This window comes from Trichoderma breve, assembly GCF_028502605.1.
Source record: "Trichoderma breve strain T069 chromosome 7 map unlocalized scaffold00008, whole genome shotgun sequence".
Taxonomy (NCBI): Eukaryota; Fungi; Ascomycota; class Sordariomycetes; order Hypocreales; family Hypocreaceae; genus Trichoderma; species Trichoderma breve.
Window position 1 is genome coordinate 1,109,470 of NW_026611594.1, and position 14,679 is coordinate 1,124,148.

The 14,679-nt window shown below is 46.4% G+C and overlaps 7 protein-coding genes across 7 annotated transcripts; 2 read left to right on the top strand and 5 right to left on the bottom strand.

Moving 5' to 3' along the window:
- Positions 1 to 346: 346 nt before the first annotated feature.
- On the bottom strand, positions 347 to 2,176 carry T069G_11443 (uncharacterized protein; the record flags this gene model as incomplete). The annotated part of the gene is made up of 6 exons (XM_056178648.1): positions 347 to 886; positions 940 to 1,136; positions 1,193 to 1,230; positions 1,286 to 1,792; positions 1,852 to 1,954; positions 2,008 to 2,176. The coding sequence occupies 6 exons, from the start codon at positions 2,174 to 2,176 to the stop codon at positions 347 to 349; spliced, it is 1,554 nt and encodes a 517-aa protein (XP_056023522.1).
- A 1,031-nt stretch (positions 2,177 to 3,207) lies between these two features.
- T069G_11444 (aldo/keto reductase family domain-containing protein) lies at positions 3,208 to 4,281 on the bottom strand (the record flags this gene model as incomplete). Its single annotated transcript, XM_056178649.1, has 3 exons — positions 3,208 to 3,873; positions 3,948 to 4,210; positions 4,263 to 4,281. 3 exons carry the CDS (start codon positions 4,279 to 4,281, stop codon positions 3,208 to 3,210), a joined length of 948 nt encoding a protein of 315 aa, XP_056023523.1.
- Positions 4,282 to 4,972: 691 nt separating this feature from the next.
- On the bottom strand, positions 4,973 to 6,059 carry T069G_11445 (aldo/keto reductase family domain-containing protein; the record flags this gene model as incomplete). The annotated part of the gene is made up of 2 exons (XM_056178650.1): positions 4,973 to 5,558; positions 5,632 to 6,059. 2 exons carry the CDS (start codon positions 6,057 to 6,059, stop codon positions 4,973 to 4,975), a joined length of 1,014 nt encoding a protein of 337 aa, XP_056023524.1.
- Positions 6,060 to 7,266: 1,207 nt separating this feature from the next.
- Positions 7,267 to 8,437, top strand: T069G_11446 (zinc-binding dehydrogenase domain-containing protein; the record flags this gene model as incomplete). The annotated part of the gene is made up of 3 exons (XM_056178651.1): positions 7,267 to 7,390; positions 7,447 to 7,466; positions 7,526 to 8,437. The coding sequence occupies 3 exons, from the start codon at positions 7,267 to 7,269 to the stop codon at positions 8,435 to 8,437; spliced, it is 1,056 nt and encodes a 351-aa protein (XP_056023525.1).
- Positions 8,438 to 8,782: 345 nt separating this feature from the next.
- On the bottom strand, positions 8,783 to 9,100 carry T069G_11447 (uncharacterized protein; the record flags this gene model as incomplete). Its single annotated transcript, XM_056178652.1, has 1 exon — positions 8,783 to 9,100. One exon carries the CDS (start codon positions 9,098 to 9,100, stop codon positions 8,783 to 8,785), a length of 318 nt encoding a protein of 105 aa, XP_056023526.1.
- Positions 9,101 to 11,288: 2,188 nt separating this feature from the next.
- On the top strand, positions 11,289 to 12,692 carry T069G_11448 (peptidase family m28 domain-containing protein; the record flags this gene model as incomplete). Its single annotated transcript, XM_056178653.1, has 6 exons — positions 11,289 to 11,486; positions 11,557 to 11,720; positions 11,783 to 11,955; positions 12,012 to 12,437; positions 12,496 to 12,560; positions 12,609 to 12,692. The coding sequence occupies 6 exons, from the start codon at positions 11,289 to 11,291 to the stop codon at positions 12,690 to 12,692; spliced, it is 1,110 nt and encodes a 369-aa protein (XP_056023527.1).
- A 389-nt stretch (positions 12,693 to 13,081) lies between these two features.
- T069G_11449 (amidohydrolase family domain-containing protein) lies at positions 13,082 to 14,608 on the bottom strand (the record flags this gene model as incomplete). Its single annotated transcript, XM_056178654.1, has 1 exon — positions 13,082 to 14,608. One exon carries the CDS (start codon positions 14,606 to 14,608, stop codon positions 13,082 to 13,084), a length of 1,527 nt encoding a protein of 508 aa, XP_056023528.1.
- Between the last annotated feature and the right edge of the window lie 71 nt (positions 14,609 to 14,679).

Genomic DNA, 14,679 nt, shown 5'->3' on the forward strand with positions numbered 1-14,679 from the left:
TTGTGGGCCGTTGAGCAAGGGTTCGTTCTGCCGATTACCAATTGATCCTTCATTGGATGGGGAAGGGCGCGAGATAACATCCGTCTGTTGAGAATATCTTCTGAAGTCATGGTGGCTGTGCCCGGATTTTAACTTGGTCTTTATCTGTTAGAGAAATCAAAGATTACATAGTATATAGAAGTGCATGTTTGGTTTTACACACGGTCAAATGTGGCTTTCACTTGTATGGCACCTTGGGTTCTAAGGGTGGATTCTACGGAGTAATTGAACCGATTTTCGGGGCGATCCGTAACCGCAATTCTCATTAAACTCCCCTAGATTACATACATGCATCTACATTCAACCTCTAGTTAAACGTCAAAAGCACTGCTTGCGAATATCGCACTGGAACAGAAATCTCTCCCTTGTTATCTGGGCGAAGCACACTCTCATACTGTTTCGCCACTCTCACCGGCTTTCCCTCAGCCAGGTCATAATCGTAACTCAATCCAGCGACCGTAATATTCGTTTCGGAGAGCGCGCCCGGAGCCGTCATCAGCTCGACAGTGGCATATTTAATTCCCCGTTGGCCAGTGCTGATAGTAAAAGTCGTACTCGGCGCCTTCGAGGCTTCGGCTTGATCGGTTGAAGGGTTCCACTCATGCAGGTTCAGAAGGACGACGCGGGCCAATCGGCCATTTTCGTATGCTGCGTATGCGGAATAGAAATCGCTGTGAAGATCGATGTTGTTGATTCTCGTGTTGGGGTGGGCTCCGATGAACTTGGAAACCATAACATGACCGTAGTAAGGAGGATTCGTCGATGGACCTGTGCCGTTTTGTGCAATGGGCATCCAGGCGCCGTAGCGGTACGCCGTTCCTTGGTGCATATGCATGCGATTTACGCCCTATTAACTCAATTAGAGTTGTTCTGCTAGAGACTGGGACCCTGTTGACTTACAAAAGATGCATAGTAGAGCTCATAGTCAAGGATGAACAACGCAGAGCCAAAGACGTTGGAAACTCCAAACGCCCCTTGACCAGAGACGCTGTTTGTTTCACCCAGGGTATAAACACGACCCGCATCATGATTGAGTTTACAAAGAGACTGATGAACAGTTCCATTGATTACCACGCTTGTGTGATTCATGAGGGTAGCTGGTCTCAGTTAATGAAGATGGCCAAGTAGGGACAGAGTCCTTGGTAAACTATACCTTGTAGGGTTGGGTTTTGACCAGTTGAGGAGATGTATCTAGATCTCTATCAGTAATTAAACTTGGCTGATTCCAAGAATGGCTGCAACTCACCCGTGCTGTGACACCTCTGAGATCCACCCATCTCGGTCATATTCAAACGTGCTATTCCATATCGTCCATGGGGAGAAGAACGAATAAGGAGTCGTGATATTGTAACAGCATGTCGATGGAGCATAGAATCTAAGAGACTTGCTCGGGGTCTGAATATGTCGTGCACGGTCAATCCACTCCTCAACCCAGTCCTGTTGAGTCCATGTTGGGGGTCGGAATCCAGACAATGCGCCGTAATCATTTTCATTGCCTATTTCGAACAAGTGTAACCGATCAGGAGGAATTTGCCGCAGAGTCTGTGAAACTTCCCCTCTGAGATTCTCAAGATACGTAGAATCGTTCTTGTAAAAGTTTAGTCCAAAGATGTACTTTGTTCCTTCAATAGCGGTTAATGCTTCCCAAAAAGTTGGGCCAATGGAAGTATTGCGTGGCTGATCAGAGTTGTAAGATGGATCCCAGAAATTGATAAGCTGCTCTTTTTGGTCCGGAATGTAGGTGACATGGTCCCTGGATAACATAGTAGGTTAGTAACTGTCCTCCGTTGAGCAAGAGTTGGATTGCAATACTGAGTATTTCCTCCAATCCTAAGAATTTGAGGCACATCCCCATTGAAGGCCCTTAGGTTAGCCAACAGATTGTTGGTGAATCTGTTGGGATGAGATTTGTTTCCTGAATGATATGTTGAGTATTTTATCAGCAGCAAAAGAATGGTCGCATTCTACCTTGGAAGTCAACTAAAAAGGCAAACTCAATGGAAAAAGACTGAAAGTCAAGCGAGATAGGAGGGCTCGATGACGCTGGGGGACTTCTGGCGACATTTAGACGGACTGTTTCGCCTGCAACGAGGCTCACAAATATCGCAATGGACGAGGCCACTGAAGTTCGGACCATCTTGCTTTTTCATCAAAGAAGACCAGTAGAGTTAAACGAGACTTGCTCTCATCACCAATGTCTCTCAATTGCTACTACACCTGGAGTCTCTTATATCCAATTGATCTTCATCTAGCTGCTCCATGATACGTTGCTTTTTGCGGGGAGAACGAGATCGACGTCATATGGGCTTCAATATCTTGCCATTAACTACAAATACGTAAAATAGGAATCAAATTAGCCTAAAGATGTTAATTAGTAGAAGCAACTTGTTACTCCTGTTTTCATGGTCATGAAATCGGATCCAAGCAGGGTTACATCCCGACGGATCGGAAAAGAACGATCTGGGGTTTCAAAAATACGCGATCGTGAAATACCGAAATACCGACCCCAGCTCCTACATAGGCAGTCATGGCAGTCGAGCGGTAAACAAAATATGCGGAATAGCAAAGGAATTATCATTCGATATACAGGTTGATCAAAAGGAATAACTCATAGAGGCTACATATATAGGCTTATATGTAATAGACAATGCCATACAAAGACGAGTCTTCCTGGATGGTGTACGTAAGTCTTAATGTGATTGTTGCTTCCCCGGTTGCAACCTTTTGAAGATCTGACCATATGAAGCCATGGGGCACAGGATTTATAGATTAGAGTACTTTTTACGTTTGAATAACCATGATTATTGCTGTCTCTCTGCCGTCATCATCAATCGTGAAATGGGCAGACTACCCCGCTGATCATCGCATGAGTGAAGAATACGAGACCGAAGGTATAAGTAATCAGAAAACTACGGGTAAAAAAGATATATAGCTAATGTTAGACACATCCGGAAAGAGATGGAGTATATCGGCAGAAAAGAATCCGCATTGCGACTGGCTGCATATGTTGGGCTACTAACATATAATGCAGTCGGCGACATCAGTCTCACTCTAATAAGCGGCGCCTTTTATCTCATTGCATTACAAAATCTTTGACCACTATATTCGGTGATTTGAGCAAAGGATTCCGCCCTAGCTTCATGCAGACACAATCGTCAGAGCCGTTCATTAATGAAAGTACGGTCTGCAAACCGCCTTGGCCACTTGCCATCCTTCATCAAACGCCGCAACTAGCTCATCCGGTAGCGGGCCCTTCTCCAAGCTTGTCAAATTCTCCTTCAATTGTTGGGCACTGCTTGCTCCAATGATGACTGCGTCACCATGCTCATTCTTCAACAAGCTGTGATGAACAGACCATCTCAAAGCTGCCTCCGCGGTGGGGATGCCGAGCTTGGCGGCTACTGGCCTGACAACATCTAGGGCCTTGAAGTAGGTCTCATTCCAGTATCGGTTTCGGTAGTTTTTACCTTGTGCCTTCGTGGGGTCAAAGCGGCTACCCTCTTCATGTTCTTTGAAGTCAAGCTTGTACTTGTCTGTGAGAATTCCTCCCGCCACTGGGTTATACTGGTAAAATGCGATCCCGTAATTGCGAAGGCAGGGAAAGAGCTCAGGCTCTACTGCTCGATGGAGACCATTGTACACGCCTTGGTAGACATCGGGCTTCTTCCACCCATTGCGGATGCAGATTTCGCAGATCTGAGCGGTTTCCCAGGCAGAATAGTTGCTGATTCCGAAGCGTTTGAAGTAGCCTTCTTCGTAGAGTTTATTGACTTCGCGAAGAGTGTCTTCGTATGGAGTATTGTGATCCGGCGCGTGTAAGTACCACATATCAACCTATTACCAAATGAGTGAGTTAATGATGTTTCTCTTAGAATGCATGGACGATGCGCCCTTTCTTTTTGGCTTACCTTGTCAGTCTTGAGATCCTTCAGACTTTCCAAAAGGCCTTGCCGAAGACCCTCAGGCGTGTGATTATATTGGCCACTGCTCGGCGATAGTTTTGTATCCATGACAATACCTCGCTTTTGCCAATCCAGCTGGCCAAGAAATCTCTCAGAACTTGCTCCACCATACACTCGGGCGGTGTCGATCTCTGAGTGACCAAATTGCTGGAATACATCGAGAATCTCGGCGGACTCCTCCAAGGTATGAATGCGAGCTTGAGTGGCGCCTAGGAATAGCATTCAGCAAATGCACGTTCTTGGTGAGTGAATACAACAAACCTTTGTCTCCAAGGGTCATGGCGCCAAAGACCACCTTTAGTGCTGAATTAGGTTTTGAACCCATCGTTATACTTTGTTTCTCGTCTTTCAATCTTTGGCCTAGAGTTGAAGTTTGTTTATTCTGGACAATACAGCGATGATGTATAACAACTGCGTCGCGATATTTTTTTTTTCGACAATGGAGGCTCAATCGCTGCGATTGCGACACGTTGCGGGTTTATTAGTAGAGGTTCAACCCCGCATTTAGAGAATGATGCCATCCCTAGCACTATCAAGACATGGAGATAGGTGGAATTTCCGAGTCTGGATACCCGAGTATATCACGGTAATAAGGGACATATGGCCCTGATCAACAGAATTTGGGTCGCTTGTCTCCGCAATTCACCTAGTTCTTTTGACTATCTATTTAGAGAACCAGCTTTGCAATCAGGCTAGAAACGCGCAAGTGGAGGGGCACTGGGAGACCATATTGGATAGAGCTCAATTCACTAATAGCATTTGCATCACCACCAGGAATACGGGCTTGTCAACTCGGGCAAGCTAGTGTCAACTTGCCGATTAACCGACAACAATATGGGCCTATATTGAATGCAGCCACTAATATCTTGGCAACTTGGATCAAAAATTTTAATGAACTAGCCATATGAGAAATATTGTATATATACCTCTTCATACATCACGCAACAAGCATGCTTCATGCAGCATACAGCTTATTCCTTCAGCGGAACGGTGTCCGTAAACAGAGATGCACTCCAGCCTGGGGGGTACCTGTCTCCAATAATGGTTGTCTTGTTAATAGCTTTCCTGATCTCCTCATTCTCCTCATCGCTAATGCTCAGCCGCAGCGCTCCCATGTTTTCGTCGTAGTACTTGATCCTCTTAGTTCCTGGGATCGGAATCACCATGTCCCACTGCTTCAAGAGCCAGGCAAGGACCAGTTGCGAATTCGTGGCATTATGCCGAGCCGCAATCTCTTTCAAAGTGGCAACTAGCTCTAGGTTCTTTGGAAAGTTTTCGGGAGAAAATCGAGGAATGTTGATTCGAAAGTCTCCTTCTTCGAAATCCTCGGGCCCCTGAATTTGTCCAGTCAGAAATCCTCGGCCAAGAGGAGAGTAGGCGACAACAGCGACGCCGAGCTCTTGGCATGTCTTGAGCATATTCGTCTCTGGCAATTCAATTTCCAGCGCAAAAGGGCTGTACTCCATCTGAACGGCAGTGATGCGATGCACAGCGTGGGCTCTTCTTAGTGTTGCGGCCGAAACCTCGGAGAGACCCAAATGCCGAACCCAGCCCTTACTAAAGGACAGTTAGTATTTTCATTTCATAAAGCATCGCGGAATTTAAGGGAACACTCAGTACTGAGACTTACTTCTTGAGTTCGACCATGGCTTTGACGGTGTTCTCAATGGGAACATTGGAATCAACTCTGTGGACATAATACAGATCGATGTAATCCGTTCGAAGACGCTTCAAACTCGTCTCGGCGCATTCCTTAGCATACTCGGGGTCATTTCTAACCTTGCCTCCACCCAGGTTCCCCCATTTGGTTGCAAGAACGATATCTTTCCGCTTTTCAGGGTTGCGGTCAAACCACTTGCCAATGAGTTCCTCACTGTCTCCATAAACATTGGCAGTGTCCCAGAATCTTTCTCCAGTTTCGTAGAGATGGTCGAGAACCTTGAACCGTTCCTCATCAGACTCCGTGGCTCCATAAAAAGCGCTGATGCCCATCGCACCAAAGCCAATGGCTGTGACGAGGGGGCCATCAGTTCCAAGGCGCCTAGTAGGAAGAGACATTGTGGGGTGAGTTAAGCTGAATGGTCTAAATTGCTGTCGATGAAAGCGATTAAAAGCGCAGTAACTGCTGTTAAGTTGAATCTGTCGAGTGTAATATGCTACACGTTTATATGCTGATGCCATATGAATCTAATTGTTGAACGGAGCTTTGGGATTGCCATTTCACTCTCTTTTATCTGTCTCTCATCTCAACTTTCAACAACATGTTCGTGAACTTGAGTCAAGTCTATCGGCAAGTCTATCGGCAATAAGAACCACGGAATTTCGAAGCGAGCGGGGATGGGTCGCGGTTCCGGTGCTCGCCTTTATGAAGCCGGCGTTAGCGGTGGCACGAATCGCCAAAAGAGGCAATTATTTCTTGTTGGAGAAGAGATGTTATGATGTGATGTCAGCCAGTGTCAACAACAAACGATGTTTGGAGATAATAGGCAAGATGTTTCATCGGATTTACTTAAATTCCAGTTTACTTTTTTCCGAAAACTACAAAGGCCGCTTTGAACTTGTGCTGTTGCAACGTTGAAACAGACGGTGACACGACTCAGATGCCATCCAAGTCGGACTTCCGGTACCGACAGCATTGTATTCACTACAAGGAGGACCTTTGATTCCACTGTAAAGCAAGAGCTCCGCGGTGAGGTAGAAGCTCCGCGGTAAAAGTTACTATGGTACTATGGTACTATGAATCTGGGACGGAAAACTGGCGATTCAACAAGTCCGATCAGTTGAGCCCCAGTTAAGCAACAGCTTTCATTCGATGGAGAGGGAACAGTCATCGGCGTTAGTCTTCAAATGTTTCTAACCATCGCCGATGGCCAATAACATGCCACATTTAAGACTCCACCAGATACCTATTTGGGATTTAAGATTTGTCCGAAAAGACAATGTCCAAGAGAGTAATAAATGACCTTTAAGTACGCAGGTCCCTCCACTATCCATCGAGAATTATAAATTGAGCTCTGACTTCGAAATCATTTATCGAAATGTCTTACTTTCTCCGTGTCAGGAAACTGAACTTCTGCAGCGAATTATTAATGTACGGAGTTCTCACATAGCGAAAACGGGCTATTGCAAGGAAATGAGACTGGTATAAATAGCATTCACTTGGAGAGTTAGAACAAACAATATACTATTCGAGATTCTATATGTGTGTCGCACAAGTCATATTCGCAATCCTATCCTTCGATAATCTGTTTAAGCACCTGAAAAAATGGCACTCTCAATCCCCAAAGTTGTCCACCAGTGGACTGTAGGCGACGGTGAAGGTTTTGATGCTTTGCACTATTCTGAACAACCTCTTCCTGAATTGGGAGACAGCCAGGTATTGGTAAAATGTGAGTGTGACAGTAAGTCCGTTTTATAGACATTGCAATCCTAACGGCTCATGCAGTGGAAGCGGTATCGCTCAATGTAAGTTCATACAGCATCTCGACTTTACATCATCATGATTAATAAGTTTGCTTCTCAAGTACCGTGACCTTATGATAGCACAAGGGAAATCAATTCATCCTGTGGCCCCAAACGTTGTCCCAGGCTCGGATGGAGCTGGCACTGTTGTCGCAGTTGGCAAACATGTTCGTCGCTTCACTCCGGGCGACAGAGTTGTCACCGCGTTTTTCCAGGACTATGTCGGTGGGCCGGTCCAACTCTCTGCGGCCGTCTCAGCGCTCGGAGGAGCCCTGGATGGTACACTTCGTACTTACGGAGCTTTAAATGAACAGGGATTGGTTCGGATTCCGGCAACCCTGAGCTCCCTGGAAGCTTCAACGCTCACTTGTGCTGGAGTCACCGCGTGGAGCGCTCTTTTTGGGCTGTCCGACTATAGGGTGAGTGCTGGAAAATGGGTTCTGACACAAGGGACGGGAGGCGTCAGCGTGTTTGCGCTACAATTTGCAAAAGCTGTTGGTGCTAGAGTCGTCGCAACTACCAGTTCTAGCGACAAAGTCGAATTTTTGAAAGGTCTTGGTGCTGATCATGTCATCAACTACAAAGAAGACGCCGAATGGGGCACCACTGCCAAAGCGCTGACCGGTGGAAGCGGCTTTGACCATATTGTTGAGGTTTCTGGACCGGTGTCTATGAGACAGAGTCTAAAGGCAGTCGCAATTGGAGGCGTCATCAATATTGTTGGATATTTGGGAGGCTCCAGCGGCGATCAGCCGAGCTTTTCGGACTGCTTCCAGCACAGATGCATTGTGCGACCGATTGCGGTGGGATCTAGAGTCGTGCTGGAAGAGCTGTGTCGTGCGATAGAGGCAAATCCAGAGAAGCTTCGGCCGGTCATTGACCCTAAAGTTTTCCGGCTGGATCAGCTCAAGGAAGCTTGTGAATACCAGTGGTTGGGCAAGCACAAGGGAAAGGTGTGCGTTGAGATTTCTTAGCAAGGCGATTATGAGAAGATGATGAGGTGATGCGATGACCTTCCTGAGGGAGCTATGTACATAGAATCATGTCCTTTCGCATGCGGGATTATGTGCCATGTACATCAAAAGGCATCCCTAACAAGATGTATATATATAATCCTCTCAGTTAGCATATACCTGCATCTCACGTACAATATATTGACTGTAGCGTTGTTCCCGGCTAAAATTGATACCATTCACAGTCTGCTATGTTCCGACGCATCTCTGCCAATACACGCGTATTCAGTACCACCACCATGTAAAATGGCGTCATGACACCACAGGGGTCCCCTCCAAACCCCGCGCCAATTCCGTGACCCCTCTTTATTTCTCCCAGGTGCTCAAGATGGTTGAAGGCAGCAAAATTGGCTTCAAGTTGGTAAAGTTGGGGACGTCAGCAAAGACGGGCTTTGACTCCTCCGCTGTCAGAGCATTTGCTGCATCCTGGGGCTTCTCCCAGGTCATCAAAACACCGCCGGAGAAGGGCGCATCAGGGCCGCCCTGGATGACCTGCCAGCTCTTCAGGCCGATGGGGCCCCATTGCTTATTCACAATGGGCATGTGTGTGTTGATGTAGTAATCCATGTCGAAGTATTCGCCCTCCTTGGGCTGGTTGTAGAGGACTGTGAAGTTGGAGGCCATTGTGTCAGGGAAATGCTCGCTCGCTCAGTGAGTCTATGGGAGAGTCTAAATGTTAGTTTAAACCGCTTGCGATGGGCTGCCGTGTTGTTCGATCGTACTTTGGGTGCTAAGATATGAAATGGTAGTTGTAACTGTTGGATTGATAGCTTCGATACTCAAAAAGCTGCTGAAAAGGTATCTTTATATGTAATTATAATTGTCGATCGGGGCTGGTGGTAATTGTGAAGCGGTTTTAAGTTGTAGCCCTCCTCCCGAATGATGCCGGGCGGAATTGGCGTTCTAGTGAAGCTGCTAGAGCCGATCAGGCTTAACACTACCTCAAAAAGATTGCAATCTTTGTGGGCCAACGCCCAAATACAGAGAGCTCTCAGCGGTCGGATTCGGCCGGAAGGAATTCGAAGCCGGATATTATAAGATACGAAAGTCATGGCCGCCCCAAGCGGCCACTCCAGAGGAGCACATTCGGCAATTGTTGCCTATAATGACTCGTGGTATGGATACCACGCTGTATAGGATTGCGTATGATCTACCTATGTATAGCAATTTGTTGAAGCACTTTGGATTGTCGGGTCTGCTACAGTTTACTTTTCCCTGATCAAATCTGACATACACCAGAGGCATTGAGAGATTGACCCACAAAGGAAAAAAAAAAAAAAAAAAAAATGAAATGAGACTATGACAAGCAATTAATACCCTCGGGCAAAAGAATGAAAATGAAGTAAAAAAAGAAATATCATGCCATAACGAGGAATCGAACCTCGGTCTTCAGTGTTTCATATCCACAAACTGATATACTAACCACTATATTATTATAGCTTCCTGATATTTGATGGGTGGAGCTTGACTAAATTTACATCATAAACACTTCGCGGCTCGAAGGCAGCGATACCTTTTTTTCTTCGACCCGCCTTGACGAAGAAATATGCAGTTACAAAATTGCTGAAGAATGTACCTGGAGGTTTTATTTATGGTCAAGATGGTCAGTCAAAGTGTAGTAGCTGGTTCAGATAGAGGCGACGCTCCAGCTTTTGAGCCAAATCCAGAATCGATCCGTAGCTCAATCTTGTCGACAACAGTTGACCAAGTCAAATCCTGAAAATTCATGTTACAAAGGATGACCGCTGCTACATAAAGGTTCAAGAACAAACTCAAAATACATGCGCAAAAGGGTCCGAACACCAAGGTTCAAGCACAACGAAATTCGTTTTAGACGGTGTAGTCGTAGATAACGTATACAAATGAGCAATGAGTCTTTTCGGTCTACAAGTTCCATGAATAGCGTTTACTTTTGTCTTCTATCCACATTATTACTGGGCAATCGGACAATTTCAAGAACATCGCTTTCCTCTTCATTTGATCTCGAATCCTATTCAACCCCTAATCCTGCTATGTGAGTACCCAAGTCCCCATTGATCGGGCTTAATACCTCGCCGATGCCGTACTTGAGAACTGCAAAAAGCTTCAATTTTTCTTGCTACCGGCTACCATTGGCATAATCTGCGCCATTATAACAACCTTCGAGCAGGAATGCAATAGTTTGCGCATTTATTTCACCAAAAACCCTCTTCCGCCCAAACACACTAAACATCAAAGTGTCGCATCTCCGGCTCCGTTGATTGTCGGCGCGGAGTCAATCTTGGTTCACCTGCTATTTTGGCGTGGAACTTTCGCAAATGTTACAGTTGCTTTTCTTCTTCTTTTCCTACTCCAGTCTCCAATCCGCAGCGAAGCCCGACTGCCAAGCACACGCTTGAAGGCCTTAAAGCCCTAGGGAGGTGTTCTGGGTGGCTGACAAAAATAGTTTTAGCCAATAAATTAAGCTTATATGCCTATTCTCCGCTCAGCTTGATCCATGCTTGGCCCGAATGTCACCTAGCTTATCTAGAAATGTTTTGCAACCATGAGGGGAGCCTTTTATTCTTGCGGACTCTGGCTACCAGATAAGGAAGCTCATTAGTTTGCAATTCGTCATATGTCAATGCAAATGAGTGGGTGCCAATGTTCTTTGGAATCGCGCAAAGCAGCGGTATTGAATCTATTCTTTTTGGAAGAAGGGAGTGTGGCGTCATTTGGGTTGCCGATTCATCTCCTGTTATGAGGTTAATGGATAAAATGAGCCACTACCCCATAGATATCGGACTGTTTCCCCCCAAACTCTTGACAACATCGATTTGTTCAAACTTCTAAAATGGTTACCAAAGCTACTCTCGCTTTGCTGGTGGCGGCTTTCCCGCTTGCTCTCGCTGCACCCCTCACTGGCAGCAACTCGGAGCTTCGACTTATCAAAACTTCAGAAGATGACGTTGGCCAGTGGGTGACTGAACAGGAGAAGTTTGACAAATTTACCTCAAAGAACATTGGATTCATTGATATTACTGATATTAAGGCAAGCTTGATGCAACTGGCGTCATTTACCCGTGGCCATTACAGACATCGTTACTGACATCAGTTCACAGGATGATGAGGTGTTATCCATTCTCTCAAGGGCACCATCAGACACCTCTCTGACTGCCCGTGCTGTCACTTATCCGACAAGGGTCGAACATGTAGACGAAGCCCAGTCGCTCATCGCAAAGGTGTCCACCACTGGTCCACAAAGCTGGCTGACTACGTTTACTCAGTGCGTAATAGCCAATTACTCTCGCAATACAGCTCCCAGTACACATAATAACAGTTCATCAGATTTACTACCCGCCATTACCGCTCAACAACTGGCACTCAGGCTTCGGCTTGGCTATTTGACCAAGTCTCCACCATTGCCGCTGCAAGACCGGAGATCACTGTGCAAAGGTTCACTCATACCTGGAACCAGCCTTCTATCATTGCCCGGTTACCCGGAGCGAGTTCAAACCTCAGTAAGCTCATAAAAGTTGCTGAATATGAGATGGCAGAGTTGCTAACGGATCTCAAGTCATTGTGGGCGCTCACATGGACTCCACCGCTGGCTCAACGACAGCCCGCAGCCCCGGCGCAGATGATAACGGCTCTGGATCAGTTACTATTCTTGAAGCCCTTCGCGTCATTGCCCAGTCTGACTTCACTCCCCAAAACACAATTGAGTTTCATTGGTATAGTGGTGAAGAGGGAGGACTTCTCGGGTCTCAGGCCATCTTCTCCAACTATAAATCCACTGGGAAGACAGTCCTTGCTATGCTCAACCAGGACATGACTGGATTCTCACCAAGCAACCAGCTGGCTGTCTATACTGACAACGTTGATGCGGCTTTGACGCAATACGTCAGAGTAATTGCTACCCAGTACACGGGTGCTGCACCTCTTACCACACGATGCGGTTATGGCTGCTCTGACCACGCAAGTGCTCGATCGAATGGTTTCCGTAAGTTTCTCAAGTCCTAAAGCATCCGTTCGGAATTTTACTGACCTGTGCCCGACAGCCTCTGCCTTTGTCAATGAAGACACGTTCGAAAGGTCCAACCCCAGCATCCACACTGCTGGAGACGTAAGTATCACTATCAAGATTACCCAGTTCTAGCTGACGTTTAGATAGTCTCTCGATAAGATTCAGTGGCCAGCGGTTCTTCGACATGCCAAGTTTACTGTGGGATTTCTCGTTGAGGCGTCTTACCTTTGAGTGGTTGCATGGCTGAATGTATATTGTTGGTTGATGATGTAGCGCGCAACCAACAGCCCGTAAGATACCATGTTAATTAAATAAAAAGAAGTCAAAATACACATTAAGAAAGTGCTGTCCAGCACCCCCTCATGCTAGACTTTAATATTGGGACTAGTAGAGACCAGAGGATTATGGTGATAGTGGTGCTAGCGTAACTGACGATAATAGTTATATTTACTCAGAATACTGCGACAGAACTTCAATTATGTGTTGCTTCTGAGTGCTGGATAGCTTTCCATTGAATTAAACATTTCACTAAACAATTTGTAGAACAACAGATGACTCTGCTGGTATACCGCTCTTTCCCTGAAGCCAAAAATTTATCTCTTCCCAGTTGCCACCCGGGATTACAAAAACTGTGTGCCATAACCAGTGTCTTTTCCTCTCTGCACATCGACGGTCAATGGTGTTCCGTAGCTATAGCCGCTCGAGTATGCGCCCTCGTACGTGGGATAAGGAGTTTGCTTCCATATGCTCTGAATCTTCTTTGCTGACTTTAGGAAATCTCTCCGAATATTGGGGTAATCATTGTTGACGACTTTACCATCCCTTTTGACAAACTTCCCGTCAATTAATACGTGCAGAACGTCGCCAACGTTTGCATGCATAATAATTGCCGCTACAGGATCGTCCCACCCAAGCATCGAAGGAGAGTTTTCCGCATCCCAGACTACTAAGTCGGCCTTGGCACCTGGCTTGATGACACCAAGATCAGGTCGTCGAAGTGCTAGCCCTCCGGAGCGAGTTGCTAGCAGGAACGCTTGATTGACGGTCATGGGAGAATAAGTCGGGACGCGCCAATTCTCCAACACTTGATTGTAAAAATGGAGTCTGACGGACTGCAGCCACATTCGAGCCTGTGTCAAAATATCGGACGAATAGGTAAAATGAGTATCAATGCCAAGTGCGGCTTGGTCTTGGACATCGTAAGAATGCGGATGGCCATGTCCGTACTGCATCTCCGATTCCGCGGTGATGGAGATGTACTGGTTGGTAGAACGAAGCAGTTGCAAGTCGTCTGCAGTGATGAAGCTTGAGTGAGAAAACACAATGGGTATGGTGCCATTCAAAATGTCAAACTGCTGAACTTCGCTTGGAAGATTGCTTATCCCCCATGGTCCGGCAAGAGAGTGCGTTGTCATGACTGAGACGTTAAACTCTTTGATGAGATTTGCAATGTCCTGAGCCTCATTGACGTTTGGATTTGGTCCCCAGGAGTCATATGCAACACCAAGTTCTGTAGGAGAATCTCCAACCAGCGCTTCTTTATTTGTCGCCATTTCTCGAAAAAGTGGAATCTGGTCGGACGCAGTGTAGTTGAGAGACGTGATGTTGTGAAAAGCGAATGCCCAAAAAACTCTAGCCCCGCTGTCGATTGATGCATTGAATCCAGCGTAAGATGTACTTGCGGACCACGTGTGCGAAGCATGATCAAGAAGAGTTGTCACTCCGCCGTTCATGGCTTCGTACAGGCCAGCAAGTTGGCTAATATATACATCATCAGCCGTGAATTTATCTGCCGCGACGAATTCTCCGTAGCGGCCAAAGTATTCGGTAAGAGATGTGTTTGAGGCAATTGTCTTGAAAACGGTTTGCCATCCGTGACGGTGGGTATCGACGAATCCCGGAGTCAGTATCTGATTTGATATGTCGACAACTTTTGTTCCTGGCGGCAATTCAGACGGCTGAGGGTTTGCGTTCACAGATGCAATGCGATCATCTGTGACCAAAACGGAACCATTTCGAATTATCTTGAGATAATTCGCGCTATCGTCCCATGCGATAATTGTCCCACCTGAGAGAAGAGTTGAAGCTGCGTCGACAAAGGTGCCGGGGAGCCCAAGAACTCCAAAGATGAAACAGCGGTAGCGCATGAAGAATGAGGTAGGCTGCGATCTTCTAAAGTCAAACAATTGGTCTAATGGTTTCCGATTGCGCGCTGGAG